At 39.1% G+C, this 18,860-nt stretch overlaps 2 protein-coding genes across 2 annotated transcripts; both read right to left on the bottom strand.

Moving 5' to 3' along the window:
• Nucleotides 1-1,220: 1,220 nt before the first annotated feature.
• LOC139951685 (tripartite motif-containing protein 2-like) lies at nt 1,221-8,076 on the bottom strand. Its single transcript, XM_071950698.1, has 4 exons — nt 8,019-8,076; nt 5,954-7,234; nt 5,101-5,233; nt 1,221-4,420 (listed from the first exon to the last, which is right to left on the bottom strand). The coding sequence occupies exons 2-4, from the start codon at nt 7,227-7,229 to the stop codon at nt 3,880-3,882; spliced, it is 1,950 nt and encodes a 649-aa protein (XP_071806799.1). The 5' UTR covers nt 7,230-7,234; nt 8,019-8,076; the 3' UTR covers nt 1,221-3,879.
• A 3,313-nt stretch (nt 8,077-11,389) lies between these two features.
• Nucleotides 11,390-18,351, bottom strand: LOC139951857 (uncharacterized). The gene is made up of 4 exons (XM_071950924.1): nt 17,229-18,351; nt 13,765-14,061; nt 12,907-13,039; nt 11,390-12,198 (listed from the first exon to the last, which is right to left on the bottom strand). Exons 1-4 carry the CDS (start codon nt 18,349-18,351, stop codon nt 11,658-11,660), a joined length of 2,094 nt encoding a protein of 697 aa, XP_071807025.1. The 3' UTR covers nt 11,390-11,657.
• Nucleotides 18,352-18,860: the final 509 nt, after the last annotated feature.

Raw genomic sequence — 18,860 nt, 5'->3', positions numbered from 1 at the left:
CCCATGTACCGTAAGTGTACCGTATACAGAAGGTACATGTACATGTATATGTGAAGTACCCATGTACCGTAAGTGTACCGTATACAGATGGTACATGTACATGTACAGTACGTATGTGTGTACATGTACATACGCTGTACACGTATTATATGCACTGTGTTATGTATGGGGGTGCGCTGGCGGAAATCAGTGATGGGGACTGGGATTTTGCAGATCGCGGCTGGCTGTAGCGCCTTGATCAAGGCATAGAGTAAGGACAGAGCCCTTACTCTATGATCAAGGCTACTAGAAGTGTAGTTTATAGGGCAATGCATATTATTTTTACCGGCAACGGCTTTCGTTTGAAATAAACGTTATGTACGTAAAAATTGTATTCTGGCCGTATTACATTCGTTTATACACGGCCGTGTGGGACTTTGGGAGAAGTAGCCGGGACATCTCGTAGAACTATTTCGGTTTCGCTCCGCTATCGTCTCCCGTCTCCCGTAACGGAAGACGATAGCGGAACGAAACCGAAATAGTTTTAGGAGTAGCCGGGACATAGACAGGGATGTACAAAAATCAAGTCCCCAGGCTGGCAGGGCAGTGGAGGAACATGGATGGAACATGGATGGGACTATCTCACAGGGCCATATTTTTAAATCCCAATTCATGTCCTCGCTAGTCTCTGACCCTGTTGCCAGAACGACAATTGATATGTGCTATGGAAAGCTGGAACGGAACTGGGAACGGCACTGTCTGGAGCCGATCGATGATGATTATTCACAGTACAATCAATAAAAACAACACAGCGAGTAATTATTGTTTCACTACGCTTGGTGCATGTGCAGACTGACCGCTTGTATTCGTTGGCGCTATTGGGAACATTGGCGTTACTAGGGGTTAAAGGGTGGCAACCCCTTCCCCACCTCCCTGATGCCTCGCTCCAGTATCGCCCTCACCCTTATTGGATAGAAACACTCGAGTTAATGGTTCGATAATTATGTATTCCCCCTAAAAAGTTATGTATCTGCTCGCGCTTGACTCCAAATAAATATTTCTGCTCTTAAAGACACTGGACACTATTGGTATATTGTCAAAGACTAGTCTTCTCACTTGGTGTATCTCAACAAATGCATAAAATAACAAACCTGTGAAAAATTGAGCTCAATCGGTCGTCGAAGTTGCGAGATAATATTGAAAGAAAAAACACCCTTGTCACACGAAGTTGTGTTACGTTTAGATGGTTGATTTCGAGACCTCAAGTTCTAAATCTGAGGTCTAAATCTGAGTTTCTTTCATTAATATCTCGCAACTTCGACGACCGATTGAGCTCAAATTTTCACAGGTTTGTTATTTTATGCATTTGTTGAGATACACAAACTGTGAAGACTAGTCTTTGGCAATTACCAATAGTATCAGTGTCTTTAACTAATTCAACTTGGTGAATATTTGTTGAGATCTCACTCAACTTTTGTTTTATACCTGGCACAGTCAGGTTTTTAAAATAAAAAGAGGGCATGAACTGAACAGAGATAATTTAGGTAAAGAAACCATCGATTGACAGAATACATACAGTGCGCATTTTATTACTTTGCTAAACGTTATTCACATTTGATACTCGATAACAGGAACCCCAAACACCCGGATTAGGATTTACCCGGATTCTATGTGTACGGACACATTTTACATGTTAGGCTGATCCGGAACATTGTTAACAACTCGGATTATGCGTTAGTTTCACTTATTCAAGGGTCACTTGACACGTGTTCAGGGTCATACTGACTCAGAAATGGGTCAGTGCCCATCACAGGATCCGGATCCAGGTCAATTCTGACCCGGAGTTGTTGAGAGTGTGTTGACAACATAATTTACAGCCAACTTTTCAAATCATCCGATGTGTGAGTAAAACTGAATTGAATTCAAGACATCAGCTGAGGTCTCGAGTTCAAGGCATCTGAAAGCATTCAACTTGTGTGACAATGGTGTTTTTTCTTCCATTATTCTCTCGCAACTTTTACGACCAATGGAGTCTAAACTTTCACAGATTTGTTATTTGATGCATATGTTGAGATACACCAAGTGGGAAACTGGTCTTTAACAATTACCAAAGGTGTCCAGTGCCTTGAAGCCCCTAAAAAAATACAAATTATCCCCGATGCAAATTTAACATCTGTGACAAATTAGGCAATTAAAACACTTTAAATACAAGTTTACAAATTACTGAAGTGTACAGATAAGTAAATAAACACGGAAGCTAACTATATTAATTGTTCCGGTCTTCATTCTCATAAAAGATTAATCTCAAAACCACTTTAGAGATGTATGTACATGGTGTCACCACAGACCTCATGTGACGATACCCCCACCGTGCAAAGTTGCAAATTCTGCTTAGTGTCCACTGCCTCACTCTATGATGTATACATTGATAAAAAGGAAAACATTTCAATCAAGTCTCTGGACTATTTTGATTTTAGTACCATTACTAGAATGTACATGAGGACATTACAAAATACTAATTGTTTGATTTCATCTCGTGAATATGTTAAAATGCACTCAAAAATATCATGTAAATATTTACAATTCCAGCTGAAAGTGTACGAACACGGTATAAATTGCTTAAAATGTTTAAAGGCAGTGGACACTATTGGTAATTACTCAAAATACTTATGATCATAAAACCTTTCTTGATTACGAGTAATGGGGAGAGGTTGATAGTATGAAACATTGTGAGAAACGGCTCCCTCTGAAGTAATATAGTTTTTGAGAGAGAAGTAGATTTCGAGACCTCAGATTTAGAATGTGAGGTCTCGAAATCAAGCATCTGAAGGCACACAACTTCGTGTGACCATTGTGTGCCAAGGGTGGTTTTTCTTTTTCATTATTATCTCGCAACTTCGACGACCAATTAAGCTCAAATTTTCACAGGTTTGTTATATTATGCATATATTGAGATACACCAACTGTGAAGACTAGTCTTTGACAATTACCAATAGTGTCTAGTGTCTTTAAAGTCTCTGAAGTGATTGGATTTTTAGTATCAATGGCGAGGCAAATGAGAGGAAGTTTTTCATGAATTACAGATTTTTCGATTTACCATATGGTATGTTTAAAATGCATGATCTTTTTTGGGTATCACGTACAGCAATGGACAGGCACAGCTATATGGACAGGCATATCTATTAATGATAATGTTATGAAATAATTATTAAGACAAGCAAAATGTGCGACCAGTGCGTGCGACCTGGTTCCTCATATCGGGATGTTTGAGCTTAAAAACAGGCTTTCTGCTTCTTCTCATCCGTTCACTCTTGCTTTGCTGAGATAGAACAAAAAAACACTCAAACAGTTTTTTTTTTCCAAACGTAAGCCTATCTTTTCAAAACTCCTTGCCTCGTTGTTTCCCCCAATCCCACAATCTAATCTTGTTTACAAATGTAATCTTGATACATTTTAAGAGGAGTATCAAATTTTATTAACAGCTTCTATATTTTGTTCTAACATACTGATATTAGATTTATCAAGTCAGGATCGTTCTTTTACAAAAACACAACACCATCATCGGTATAGGGTCACAAATGACCTGCCTAATGTCACATTGAACAACTCAAATCCTTCCCTCAGCTCTCTTGGGTTGTGTTCATCATTGAACCTCTTTCACAAAGATTGTCTTTATTAAGCAAATCTACATATCATGGTGCAGCCATCTTGATTTTGTTCCCATTCAAATCAAAGCAACCAAACCGAGGCTGGAAGGAGAAAAAGTCTGGTTCCCTTTTGTACAATGAGTAATAGTATCTTTTATTGCAAATGAAACAAGGTACATGACGAAGATGGTGACAGCATGATAATGGTCTTTTGTTGCATTGGAAAAAAATACCATGTTAGCCTTACAGCTAATTAGGTAACGTAGTTGACTGATACCCTATGGTAAAGTTGTACTTCTGCATCGTCTATTACTGCCAAGTGTTGCCCATCTTCCGTGAATGTGATTCCCCTTGGACAGTGCAGACCTTGAATAATACAGGTGAGGAACTTCCCATCACCATCATAACGATGGATATGTCCAGAACGGTTGCAAACTGCAACGTAGATGTCTGAGCCGTCGCAGCATACGCCCCTGCAGTAGTTGACAGGATGACCATTCATGGTGGGTTTGATGGTGACTAGGGTAGCACCTTGGTCATCGATAACAATAACTTGGTGGTCAGTACCACAACTGACAACCACTCTGTCATTGCAGTCAGTGGCCAAGAACTGCGGTGACTTCGGCAGTGATATACGGGTAGTGTATATTGGCTTACCGCCAGGACGATGTATTAAGGTTATCACGTTCTCCTTGGAATGTCCTACAAAAATAGTGCCGTCTTTCTTCACACAAATGCACGTGTATGGATCGAATAAATCATCAAGCAACTCGTCCAACATCGTGGAATCTCCTCTAAAGAGACAATTGCAAAAGAAATTATACGATGGTTAAAAATTAATTATTTCATTCCTTCGAAATTATATTTCCTTAGCTTTGATATCAACAAACAAACAAACACACACACACACACCCACACCCACACAAACAAACAAACAAACAAACGAACGAACGAACGAACGAACGAACGAACAAGCAGACAAGCAGACAAGCAGACAAGCAGACAAACAGACAAACAGACAAACAGACAAACAGACAAACAGACACATCAGCAGGCTGTAGTTCTACGGCGATCTCGTAATTTTACTTGAAAATAAAAAAGGCATCGGTAGCCGCCAAAATAATTCGTTCCTTCGAATTGTTATTCAGAGGAACGAACTATTTCATGTAGTTTCATTTCAATTAAATTCAATTCTGTAAGGTTTATTAAAAATATCACAAAAATACACGACAGAAGTTAAGCACTTTAAAAATTGATGTGCTTTTTCCATCCTGTTATGGGCGCTTGCGCTGTTTGGTGTGGCTGAAATCAAAATGAGCAAAATTTATTTCGAGGAAAACAAAATAATTAGCATTTTTGGGAAGGAAGTTTTTTTGAGGGAACGAAAATTGATTTCGAGGAAAAAACAGTATTTGAGGAGGAAGAAGACTTATATTGGGAGAATGCAATTAATTTAATATAATATGAGTTTTACTTTGTCCCACTCTTTTTGTCTCCATATTGAAGCTGAGAGGTCGTTGCGAAATCCTCGTTGTAGATCTGGACACATCCGTCCTCAGCAGCCACCATTAAGCCATTGCGAAAAGATGTTATGCCATTTAGACAACCTGACATGAGAAAATAAATAGAATTAAAAAAACCTCTATTGATTACATGAAAATCTAAATTAACGCACGTAAAGCCATTTGACACTTTCGGAACAGAAATAAAAAAGTTCACAGATTTACAAATAACTTACAGGGTTTACAGAAGGTAATGGTGAAAGAATTCTCTTGAAATATTATTCCAGGAAATGCTTTACTTTTTAAGAAAACATTTAAACAATTATCAATTCTCGATATCGAGAATTACGGATTTATTTTAAACACATGGCATGACACGGCGAAACGTGCGGAAACAAGGGTGGGTTTTCCGTTATCTCCCGACACCGATGACCGATTGAGCCTAATTGTCACAGGTTTGTTATTTTATATATAATATATATATTTATAAGTTGTGATACACGAAGTGACGGGCCTTTGGACAAAACTGTTTACCGAACGTATCCAATGGCTTTAATTGACACACTTAAAATTGGTGATTCGATCAGCAATCAAACCCACACCGCCCTCGCAGTCGGGAGCAGACGACATGTCAACCATCAAATATCAGCCCATTTATCGAAGAATCATTCTTGTTTTATTTTTGCCCCCCCCCCCGTCACGTCTTTGACGCAAAGATTGTAATTACAAACGTCATTGCATCTTTGTTTCAAACAAGCTATTCGAAGCTTACAATACAGAGCCCTCCTGTTGAGAGAGTAACATGTTGTTCATTGGAACACTTACGTCCCTTCACTGGAATAGTTTTCTCAAAGTCACCATCAGTACTGCAAATAACGAATTTTCTATCATGGGAACCGGGCCTGGATGCGGTAGTTACTGCAAGTCTGTCACCTGGCAGAGCTGCTACATCATAACAAAGCTCCCCCGCCATCCAATTCCGACTGACGTCACCACGCAGCTTCCACTTAGTTCCGACTTCCAGGTTGCCTAGTTTGATGGAACCAGTCTGATCGAGCCGCTGATAGTGGAAACTTGCGTCAATCTGAGGTGGGACTTTATTACTTTTTAAGAAAGTCAAATCTTGGTCGATGATTGGAAATAAAGACAGAAAGTCACTATCTGAGCCTTTGTTTGTGACATCTCTTGCGATGGTCAGCGTATCTTGCTTCCTCTGAAGCAAAGATTGCATTGTTTTTATTTGTTCGTCAAATGCTGTGCTGCGATCCTCCTTTAGGACCCGGATCTCTCGAAGAATTCGGTCTTGTTCGGCTTTCACTTTGTCCCTCGCCCAATCTGCTCCCTTATTCACCTCTTGCACTGTTTGTGAAACTTTCCTTTCAAATTGTTGCTGAGCTTTGCATGCAAGATCTAAACATTCTTCAACATGTTTGATTTCATTGGTAATGGTGGGAAATAGTACTTTAAAACCCCTCTTATATTTGGAAGAAGCTGATGCGCAATCAATGTACTGATGCTCGGGTTTGCAATGGTTTACAACAGTACAGACGTGACAAATCAAGATATGACATGTCTCACAGTAGAATCGATTGATCTCACCCTTGTGCGTGTTACATGTATACTCCTTCTGTACCTCTGGTGGTAGGGTAACTTTTCCCCCGCGAATATCTTTCAAAGTTCCGACTGTGTGATCAGCTGAAACTTTGATTCGCCTGTGAATGTTCATGCAGCCCTGGCAGATATTCTGAGAGCAGTTTAAACAATGATGTGTAACCTCCTTCTCAGTACATAATTCACAAGTGCGTCGTGCTTTGGCTGATAGTTTGGCAACCTTCTCCTGGAGCTCGACTTTTTCCCTCAGTGTTATTATGAACCCATTGGTCTTGAGGCCACCGATGCCCCCGGGCACTGGTAGTCGTGTCTCCTGTTGACACACTGGACAAGGTTTTACCTTTTGGTTGCCATAGTATTGAACCAAACATTTTTCACAGAAGCTGTGAACGCAACTGAGGATTTCGGGATTTGTGTAACGTTCAAAACAAATACCACATTCCAAAAAGTCTTGACCAATTTCCTTGAGTACTGCAGATACACTCGCCATTTTACCTAGTAAAAAAAGAAAACAAATTAGAAACTAGATTTAGCAACCAAAGAAAATTAATGAACATTTGACCCGGATCTTGATCTCGTGGTGGCCGACTTATCACGGGTCAGTTTTCACAAATAGTCTGTGTCAACATGATTATGGATGTGTCCAAATGACAGAATCACAGTTAAGCTTACACTTCAAACCGCTCTCCATGTTAGACTGACGTGGAACGGGTCGAACCCCCTAAGATCCAGAATTAGGGTCAGTGGGTCTACTGACCTGGAAGTGTCCTTTTTCGCACTATAGATGAAACTATACATGTAGTTAAGGCCTACACCCCCCCCAAAAAAAAAAAAAAAAAACAAACAAACAAACAAAAAAAACGACTGCACAGCTTGGAAGTTCAACTGCCATAATATTTTCATGTTCAACCTCTATATCCGTTGAGTCAATAGTAACAATGGAGTCAAAAATTGTAAATAATGAAACGCATCTCCATAATTAGACAAAGAACGCAAAAATCACATGATCTATACAGAGTACGCTTAAACAGGACAGTAAGTCACCATCCATCGATAGAAATGGGTTTAACGGAATTGTTTTAGGGTCAGTTAGTCGACAGCTGTAGCCATGGCCCACCCGGGGCCAAGAGCGTCAGTCGGCTACGATGAACGTCGACGCAGCAGTTGGTTTTAGTTTTTCGTAAAAGTTGTAGTCTTGACGCAAATAAGCATCTTCTAACGTCCCCAACTATTATTACCACGGTATCAATATATTATGAATTTCAAGCCAAAGACTTACCATACAAGAGCGAGCAATAGAGGGAAAATGGCTGCAACCCTATAACGGGTAGTGTAAAGCGTCTGGTATGAGGTCCCAGTGGGCGTAGCCGTTGTGTAGAGGTGAGAGGTGAGAACACTATCTGCACGTAGCTCTTTAAAAAAAATAGACTTGTGGACAAGTCTCGTGCGAGAGCAATTTCCCCCGCGAGAATCAACAAGTCTAGTAAGAAAGGTAAGCTAGGCCAATGATACGAAATATACCAAGCTACAATGGGAACACTCGAAGCTTTTGTGTACTCATACTTGTACGTCACGATCTGCAATCTTCGTCATTCTTTGCATGATGTACAAAAAGCAATGCTTGAAAAGGGGTGGAATTTCGGTTAGTCTACCTCCATGGTTTAATATTAACTATATTAACTGTGACTGATAAGGCAGTCTACTTGAGAAAGTTCAACGGACTGGTTTTGTTCTGACAAAATCAGCCACAGTTGTTTACCAATTTGCTTGTGGATTTGTAGTGTAAAACGTTAAAGTCACCTGGAAGTGGTATTTTTTTTAAATAAAGCTGTTGTCACTAAAATATGTGTTTTTATGACAGGAATGTGAATAAAAAATTAACTATGGTTTAAAAATCTTAGTTTTGATTGTATTTACAAATTTACGAGTAGGCCCCGACCCGAGAGGGCGCTGTTCGTGACGTATTTCAAGGCGCGATATTTGGAGAGAAAATTTGTAGTCGGGCCCTCGTACATTACGTCTGGGAACATTTCACATCAAAACAAATTTAGACATCACGATTTTACACACATACGTACATTGAAACTTGAACATGTTGAACGCCTAGTGGTTTTTACAAAAGCTATTGCTGCTATTTTTATTTAACTATGCGACTTTTTAGTGACCAAACATGGGTTGTAAGATGTAGGTCTGCCTACGTATTATTATAGAAATACGGCCACGGAGCAGACTGCACGCACGCACTATGGCTGCTGTATAATGGGCGGACGGTCACATAGGACCTGCACGCACGGTGAATCGCATGCGGTACCAACAAAATCGTGTCACTTGGCAAAAGCTAAAAACATACCCTTAATAATGAAAGAAAAAACACCCTTGTCATACGAAGTTGTGTTACGTTTAGATGGTTGATTTCGAGACCTCAAGTTCTAAATCTGAGGTCTAAATCTGAGTTTCTTTCATTAATATCTCGCAACTTCGACGACCGATTGAGCTCAAATTTTCACAGATTTGTTATTTTATGCATATGTTGAGATACACCAACTGTGAAGACTAGTCTTTGGCAATTACCAATAGTATCAGTGTCTTTAACTAATGCAACTTGGTGAATATGTGTTGAGATCTCACTCAACTTTTGTTTTATACCTGGCACAGTCAGTGATATTTTAGGTAAAGAAACCAACGATTGACAGAATACATACAGTGCGCATTTTATTACTTTGCTAAACGTTATTCACATTTGATACTCGTTAACAGGAACTCCAAACACCCGGATTAGGATTTACCCGGATTCTATGTGTACGGACACATTTTACATGTTAGGTTGATCCGGAACATTGTTTACAACTCGGATTCTGCGTTAGTTTCACTCATTCAAGGGTCACTTGACACGTGTTCAGGGTCATATTGACTCAAAAATGGGTCAGTGCCCATCACAGGATCCGGATCCAGGTCAATTCTGACCCGGAGTTATTGAGAGTGTATTGACAACATAATTTACAGCCAACTTTTCAAATCATCTGATGTGTGAGTAAAACTGAATTGAATTCAAGACACCAGCTGAGGTCTCAAGTTCAAGGCATCTGTAAGCATTCAACTTGTGTGTCAATGGTGTTTTTTCGTCCATTATTCTTTCGCAACTTTTACGACCAATGGAGTCTAAACTTTCACAGATTTGTTATTTGATGCATATGTTGGGATACACCAAGTGAGAATACTGGTCTTTAACAATTACCAATGGTGTCCAGTGCCTTGAAGCCCCTAAAAAAAATACAAATTATCCCCGATGCAAATTTAACATCTGTTACAAATTAGGCAATTAAAACACTTTAAATACAAGTTTACAAATTACTGAAGTGTACAGATAACACCCAAGTAAATAAACACGGAAGCTAACTATATTAATTGTTCCGAGCTACATTCTCATAAAAGATTAATCTCAAAACCACTTTAGAGATGTATGTACATGGTGTCACCACAGACCTCATGTGACGATACCCCCACCGTGCAAAGTTGCAAATTCTGCTTAGTATCCACTGCCTCACTGTATGATGTATACATTGATAAAAAGGAAAACACTTCAATCAAGTTTCTGGACTATTTTGATTTTAGTACTATTACTAGAATGTACTTGTGGACATTACAAAATACTAATTGTTTGATTTCATCTCGTGAATATGTTAAAATGCACTCAAAAATATCATGTAAATATTTACAATACCAGCTGAAAGTGTACGAACACGGTATAAATTGCTTAAAATGTTTAAAGGCAGTGAACACTATTGGTAATTACTCAAAATAATTATGATCATAAAACCTTTCTTGATTACGAGTAATGGGGAGAGGTTGATAGTATGAAACATTGTGATGAGAAACGGCTCCCTCTGAAGTAATATAGTTTTTGAGAGAGAAGTAGATTTCGAGACCTCAGATTTAGAATGTGAGGTCTCGAAATCAAGCATCTGAAGGCACACAACTTCGTGTGACCATTGTGTGCCAAGGGTGTTTTTTCTTTTTCATTATTATCTCGCAACTTCGACGACCAACTAAGCTCAAATTTTCACAGGTTTGTTATATTATGCATATAATATTGAGATAGACTAGTCTTTGACAATTACCAATAGTGTCTAGTGTCTTTAAAGTCTCTGAAGTGATTGGATTTTTAGTGTCAATGGCGAGGCAAATGAGAGGAAGTTTTTCATGAATTACAGATTTTTCGATTTACCATATGGTACGTTTAAAATGCATGATCTTTTTTGGATATCACGTACAGCAATGGACAGGCACAGCTATATGGACAGGCATATCTATTAATGATAATGTTATGAAATAATTATTAAGACAAGCAAAATGTGCGACCAGTGCGTGCGACCTGGTTCCTCATATCGGGATGTTTGAGCTTAAAAACAGGCTTTCTGCTTCTTCTCATCCGTTCACTCTTGCTTTGCTGAGATAGAACAAAAAAACACTCAAACAGTTTTTTTTTTCCAAACGTAAGCCTATCTTTTCAAAACTCCTTGCCTCGTTGTTTCCCCCAATCCCACAATCTAATCTTGTTTACAAATGTAATCTTGATACATTTTAAGAGGAGTATCAAATTTTTGCCTAATGTCACATTGAACAACTCAAATCCTTCCCTCAGCTCTCTTGGGTTGTGTTCATCATTGAACCTCTTTCACAAAGATTGTCTTTATTAAGCAAATCTACATATCATGGTGCAGCCATCTTGATTTTGTTCCCATTCAAATCAAAGCAACCAAACCGAGGCTGGAAGGAGAAAAAGTCTGGTTCCCTTTTGTACAATGAGTAATAGTATCTTTTATTGCAAATGAAACAAGGTACATGACGAAGATGGTGACAGCATGATAATGGTCTTTTGTTGCATTGGAAAAAAATACCATGTTAGCCTTACAGCTAATTAGGTAACGTAGTTGACTGATACCCTATGGTAAAGTTGTACTTCTGCATCGTCTATTACTGCCAAGTGTTGCCCATCTTCCGTGAATGTGATTCCCCTTGGACAGTGCAGACCTTGAATAATACAGGTGAGGAACTTCCCATCACCATCATAACGATGGATATGTCCAGAACGGTTGCAAACTGCAACGTAGATGTCTGAGCCGTCGCAGCATACGCCCCTGCAGTAGTTGACAGGATGACCATTCATGGTGGGTTTGATGGTGACTAGGGTAGCACCTTGGTCATCGATAACAATAACTTGGTGGTCAGTACCACAACTGACAACCACTCTGTCATTGCAGTCAGTGGCCAAGAACTGCGGTGACTTCGGCAGTGATATACGGGTAGTGTATATTGGCTTACCGCCAGGACGATGTATTAAGGTTATCACGTTCTCCTTGGAATGTCCTACAAAAATAGTGCCGTCTTTCTTCACACAAATGCACGTGTATGGATCGAATAAATCATCAAGCAACTCGTCCAACATCGTGGAATCTCCTCTAAAGAGACAATTGCAAAAGAAATTATACGATGGTTAAAAATTAATTATTTCATTCCTTCGAAATTATATTTCCTTAGCTTTGATATCAACAAACAAACAAACACACACACACACACCCACACCCACACAAACAAACAAACAAACAAACAAACGAACGAACGAACGAACGAACGAACGAACAAGCAGACAAGCAGACAAGCAGACAAGCAGACAAGCAGACAAACAGACAAACAGACAAACAGACAAACAGACAAACAGACACACAGACAGACAGACACATCAGCAGGCTGTAGTTCTACGGCGATCTCGTAATTTTACTTGAAAATAAAAAAGGCATCGGTAGCCGCCAAAATAATTCGTTCCTTCGAATTGTTATTCAGAGGAACGAACTATTTCATGTAGTTTCATTTCAATTAAATTCAATTCTGTAAGGTTTATTAAAAATATCACAAAAATACACGACAGAAGTTAAGCACTTTAAAAATTGATGTGCTTTTTCCATCCTGTTATGGGCGCTTGCGCTGTTTGGTGTGGCTGAAATCAAAATGAGCAAAATTTATTTCGAGGAAAACAAAATAATTAGCATTTTTGGGAAGGAAGTTTTTTTGAGGGAACGAAAATTGATTTCGAGGAAAAAACAGTATTTGAGGAGGAAGAAGACTTATATTGGGAGAATGCAATTAATTTAATATAATATGAGTTTTACTTTGTCCCACTCTTTTTGTCTCCATATTGAAGCTGAGAGGTCGTTGCGAAATCCTCGTTGTAGATCTGGACACATCCGTCCTCAGCAGCCACCATTAAGCCATTGCGAAAAGATGTTATGCCATTTAGACAACCTGACATGAGAAAATAAATAGAATTAAAAAAACCTCTATTGATTACATGAAAATCTAAATTAACGCACGTAAAGCCATTTGACACTTTCGGAACAGAAATAAAAAAGTTCACAGATTTACAAATAACTTACAGGGTTTACAGAAGGTAATGGTGAAAGAATTCTCTTGAAATATTATTACAGGAAATGCTTTACTTTTTAAGAAAACATTTAAACAATTATCAATTCTCGATATCGAGAATTACGGATTTATTTTAAACACATGGCATGACACGGCGAAACGTGCGGAAACAAGGGTGGGTTTTCCGTTATCTCCCGACACCGATGACCGATTGAGCCTAATTGTCACAGGTTTGTTATTTTATATATAATATATATATTTATAAGTTGTGATACACGAAGTGACGGGCCTTTGGACAAAACTGTTTACCGAACGTATCCAATGGCTTTAATTGACACACTTAAAATTGGTGATTCGATCAGCAATCAAACCCACACCGCCCTCGCAGTCGGGAGCAGACGACATGTCAACCATCAAATATCAGCCCATTTATCGAAGAATCATTCTTGTTTTATTTTTGCCCCCCCCCCCCCCCCGTCACGTCTTTGACGCAAAGATTGTAATTACAAACGTCATTGCATCTTTGTTTCAAACAAGCTATTCGAAGCTTACAATACAGAGCCCTCCTGTTGAGAGAGTAACATGTTGTTCATTGGAACACTTACGTCCCTTCACTGGAATAGTTTTCTCAAAGTCACCATCAGTACTGCAAATAACGAATTTTCTATCATGGGAACCGGGCCTGGATGCGGTAGTTACTGCAAGTCTGTCACCTGGCAGAGCTGCTACATCATAACAAAGCTCCCCCGCCATCCAATTCCGACTGACGTCACCACGCAGCTTCCACTTAGTTCCGACTTCCAGGTTGCCTAGTTTGATGGAACCAGTCTGATCGAGCCGCTGATAGTGGAAACTTGCGTCAATCTGAGGTGGGACTTTATTACTTTTTAAGAAAGTCAAATCTTGGTCGATGATTGGAAATAAAGACAGAAAGTCGACCGGTTATTACTGCACAACATTTCCTGACGTTGGCACAACCTAAGGATGCAGACGTTAGGTTGCCCGTATAACTACGTTGAGCCGACTTTGGAAATTGACCGGTTATTACTGCACAACATTTCCCAACGTTGGCACAACCTAAGAATGCAGACATTAGGTTACCCGTATTATATCTACGTTGAGCCAACGTTGGAAAAACGACATGTCTCACTGCATAATATTAGCCGACGTTAAGACTGGGTTGCTGTAAAAATCAAAGATATTTTTGAAATGTTGGCAGACTTCAAAAAATGGATTTTGGCAAAACCCCATATACGAGTGGGTATGGGTACACAAAACACAAAAATCGAGAAAAAAAGTTATATCAGACATTGGTTGCCATGGTTACGGCCAAAATAAGATTTTCAGCAAGTTGTCCAAGTTTTTACCTTTTTTAAGTGTTGAAATATAGGTGAATTGAAATTACTGGTACGTCTAAAGGGGAAAACGTTGAAGTTTTTCTTTCACACATATTGCACAACCATGTTTACTCTTTCAAAAAATGTTTTTAAAAATGTTTTTTTAAAGTGTGCAATCAACTTTGGATCGAACCACTATTTCAAATAGGGGTGTTTTTGTCATATCTAATAGCGAAAAACAGGGGTATTGAATTGGGCCATAAGTCCGAAAGTGGCACGTTGTGGATTATGACACTTGTGTAATTGGAAGATAAGGTACCGACCTACATAAAAATGCAATAAAATGTTTTGGTATTTTAAGTGCGCGGACACAGTTTTGCCGGAAAGTTAGCACTTTTGCAGGGGAAAAAATTATACATTATTAATAGGTAAATATCAGGGTTTTTTAATACCTTCTGGGTGGAAGGGCTTTGAGATGCATTTAAAATAAATAAACTATGAAATCACCACATAGCCCGTTGCCATGGTAATAGCTCATTTTGTGCTTTGGCAATTTTTTGCCAATTTTTTGCCGATATTTTGTTAGCATATTGCAGCTCCACCCAGCCAATGCGCATTTTTTTTTTTATATAAAACCTTTCACATCAATACAACGGGTCGTCCTTTGTTTTACTTGAGACAAACAATTATTGCTTTAACTTTTACCCTTATGCTATTTTTAGAACAGCATTAGCGCATGTCTTTAGAAAATTGCAAAATTTTACCCTATTTTTGGCATTCTAATTGACAATTTGCCAGGGGTCGGAAAATGTTGTCCTTTCGGTTGTATTTTGGGCCAATATTGGTCCTTCCATTTTGAGAAAAACTTTTGAGAAATACAATTGTATCCTGTAGTAACAGTACAGCCTAAAAAGAAAATGCATACAGAAGTTTTATTTTTTCAGATTGAAATAATAACATTAATAAAATAATACTTTTATTTTTTAAGTTTTCCATCAATCCGGTACCTTTCATTAGCACCCTGTAGCCTTGTGGACTACATATTTTGAATGACCTAAGTTTTGGATTTTAAACCCCCCCCCCTCCCCTGCCCACCCCCAAGCGTATCAAACTTTGTTGACAATGCATTACAAAACGCTGTGAACAGCGTCTCCTTTGTTGAAAGTCCCTTTTTAAATTTCCATTGCACATCATCAGTAGTAGGAAAGTTTGTAGTGGCTTCAGTTTCCTTCAGAAAATATTTCCCTTTCGTTTGTGATGGGCGATTATTTGTGTTTTCATGTCTGGGGAGCACAAATGGGCAACTGTGTCATGTAATGACACTGTCTCAAACATGGTAATATTTGCAAAAACAAGATCAAAATAATTCTCTAAAATGACATTTCTTACATGCTGAACAATGATGTTGATTGGAAAAAAAAACAGGATAAAATAAAGCAAAGCAACTTAAAATAAAAATATAACTCTCAATTGTATACAGTGTATAGTTCGAAGACTCACCTCAGCTAGTTCGGCTGGTTTAATGTTATCTTGCTATGTTCCATTAAAGGCAGTGGACACCATTGGTAATTACTCAAAATAATTATTGCACAAAACCTTACTTGGTAACGATTAATGGGGAGAGGTTAAACTATAAAACATTGTGAGAAACGGCTCCCTCATTGTTTTTGAGAAAGAAGTAATTTTCCACGAATTTGATATTATGCATATGTTGAGATATACCAAGTGAGAAGACTTGTCTTTGACAGTTACCAATAGTGTGTAGTGTCTTTGAGGAACTTGGAAATTAATTGATTTTCGTAACCATTAATTGTACATTCATAAATACCTCAGACCATTCCTATTGGTGGAGAGCGCGTCACGTGGGTGTGTATAAACCTTTGTTTATGACCGGTAAAAAGTGTCAATTCATGAGCGTGACACGCGACCTTGCACCTGTTCTTATAAGACAGTTTCTTCATTCCTATTGGTCGAGAACAACGACCGAAACAGTTGTGCCATATACAATACGCGTGACGCGCACAGCATTCCCTTATAAGGAGTTGTTTACCCGAGGGCGGCGGAGGGCTTTACCATATCATAGCTGGAGGGGTGTTGTGTTGAAAGAAATAATGTAACATTATAATTTTTGCATTTATTTTACTTTTTGACCAAAAAGTGATGATGTTTTTGACCGAAAAGGTATTTATGAATGGGAATCAAAGTGTGTTGAATCGGTTTTCAACTAGTGGTTTAAAGTCACCTGGAAGTGGTATTTTTTCAAAATAAAGCTTTTGTCACCAATATATGTGTTTTGATGAGTGGAATGTGAATAAACAGTTAACTAAGGTTTAAAAAAATCAGTTCTTATGTTACTTTGCCTGTAATGCGTACAGTAAACACAATTGCAAAGTACATGTGCGGACCACCAAGACGTGAGTTTTTACGTTTCAAAAAAATATGTTTTTTTTTTTTTTTCCGGCAATGCCGACCAGGTGTATTGCTGCTGAATGCAGAAAAACACTTTTTGAAACGTACCAACTCACGACTTGGACGTACATGTACTTTGCACGTGTGTTTACTATACGCATTGCAGGCAAAGTCTGCCTCGATTGACGTCACAAAAGGGGTAGGCGGAGTCAGCCCCCAAACAACTTTATATATTTGTTAAACATATAAATCGTGACAAACAATTACTAAACAAATTGTTTTATTGTTCGTAAGCATATACTCTTATGTTTAGAAGAAAAAAGATATTTCTTGGTGACCACGCAGCTTCCTCTTAGTTCCGACTTCCAGGTTGCCTAGTTTGATGGAACCAGTCTGATCGAGCCGCTGATAGTGGAAACTAGCGTCAATCTGAGGTGGGACTTTATTACTTTTTAAGAAAGTCAAATCTTGGTCGATGATTGGAAATAAAGACAGAAAGTCACTATCTGAGCCTTTGTTTGTGACATCTCTTGCGATGGTCAGCGTATCTTGCTTCCTCTGAAGCAAAGATTGCATTGTTTTTATTTGTTCGTCAAATGCTGTGCTGCGATCCTCCTTTAGGACCCGGATCTCTCGAAGAATTCGGTCTTGTTCGGCTTTCACTTTGTCCCTCGCCCAATCTGCTCCCTTATTCACCTCTTGCACTGTTTGTGAAACTTTCCTTTCAAATTGTTGCTGAGCTTTGCATGCAATATCTAAACATTCTTCAACATGTTTGATTTCATTGGTAATGGTGGGAAATAGTTCTTTAAAACCCCTCTTATATTTGGAAGACGCTGTGGCGCAATCAATGTACTGATGCTCTGGTTTGCAATGGTTTACAACAGTACAGACGTGACAAATCAAGACATGACATGTCTCACAGTAGAATCGATTGATCTCACCCTTGTGCGTGTTACATGTATACTCCTTCTGTACCTCTGGTGGTAGGGTAACCTTTCCCTCGCCAATATCTTTCAAGGTTCCGACTGTGTGATCAGCTGAAACTTTGATTCGCCTGTGAATGTTCATGCAGCCCTGGCAGATATTCTGAGAGCAGTTTAAACAATGATGTGTAACCTCCTTCTGAGTACATAATTCACAAGTGCGTCGTGCTTTGGCTGATAGTTTGGCAACCTTCTCCTGGAGCTCGACTTTTTCCCTCAGTGTTATTATGAACCCATTGGTCTTGAGGCCACCGATGCCCCCGGGCACTGGTAGTCGTGTCTCCTGTTGACACACTGGACAAGGTTTTACCTTTTGGTTGCCATAGTATTGAACCAAACATAACTCGCAGAAGCTGTGAACGCAACTGAGGATTTTGGGATTTGTGTAACGTTCGAAACAGATACCACATTCCAAAAAGTCTTGACCAATTTCCTTGAGTACTGTAGATACACTCGCCATTTTACCTAGTAAAAAAGAAAACAAATTAGAAACTAGATTTAGCAACCAAAGAAAATTAATGAACATTTGACTCGGATCTTGATCTCGTGGTGGCCGACTTATCCCTGGTCAGTTTTCACACATAATCTCCAAGCTAACATGTATACGTCGGCCCAACGTTGGCAAACGTACACATTTTTGGTAGGGCAACCGTTGACAAGTGACGTTTTTGGTGACGTTGTTTTTTACATCGGGCCAACGTCGAGGACGTTGGGCCAACGTTGGGCTAACGTAAGCCCAACCCCGTTCCGACGTCGGCAACTTTTTTGCCGACGTCTGTACGTCCAACGTTCGTTAGACGTTTTTGTTAAAAGTTGGGACAACATAATATCTTTTAATTGGCCCAACTTCGGCAGCTGACGTCGTATTGACGTTTGTTTACAGCGTTGGGCCAACGTTGGGACAACTTACGAATAATCTAAAACAATAATTTAGAGATTAATTATCTTTTAATGCAGTTAACGCCCTGT

This window comes from Asterias amurensis, chromosome 19, assembly GCF_032118995.1.
Source record: "Asterias amurensis chromosome 19, ASM3211899v1".
Taxonomy (NCBI): domain Eukaryota; kingdom Metazoa; phylum Echinodermata; class Asteroidea; order Forcipulatida; family Asteriidae; genus Asterias; species Asterias amurensis.
The sequence above is the reverse complement of the archived record's forward strand: the minus strand, read 5'-3'. Positions and strand labels throughout refer to the sequence as shown.

What these genes read in the sequence shown, in the direction of transcription:
- LOC139951685 (XM_071950698.1), bottom strand. Translation starts at nt 7,229, where the DNA reads ATGGCGAGTGTATCTGCAGTACTCAAGGAAATTGGTCAAGACTTTTTG. An exon ending in AACTATTCCAGTGAAGGGAC is followed by an intron (nt 5,234 to 5,953) that starts GTAAGTGTTCCA and finishes TTCTCATGTCAG; the next exon opens with GTTGTCTAAATGGCATAACA. An exon ending in GACAAAAAGAGTGGGACAAA is followed by an intron (nt 4,421 to 5,100) that starts GTAAAACTCATA and finishes TTGTCTCTTTAG; the next exon opens with AGGAGATTCCACGATGTTGG.
- LOC139951857 (XM_071950924.1), bottom strand. Translation starts at nt 18,351, where the DNA reads ATGGCGAGTGTATCTACAGTACTCAAGGAAATTGGTCAAGACTTTTTG. An exon ending in GCGTGGTCACCAAGAAATAT is followed by an intron (nt 14,062 to 17,228) that starts CTTTTTTCTTCT and finishes TCATCGACCAAG; the next exon opens with ATTTGACTTTCTTAAAAAGT. An exon ending in GACAAAAAGAGTGGGACAAA is followed by an intron (nt 12,199 to 12,906) that starts GTAAAACTCATA and finishes TTGTCTCTTTAG; the next exon opens with AGGAGATTCCACGATGTTGG.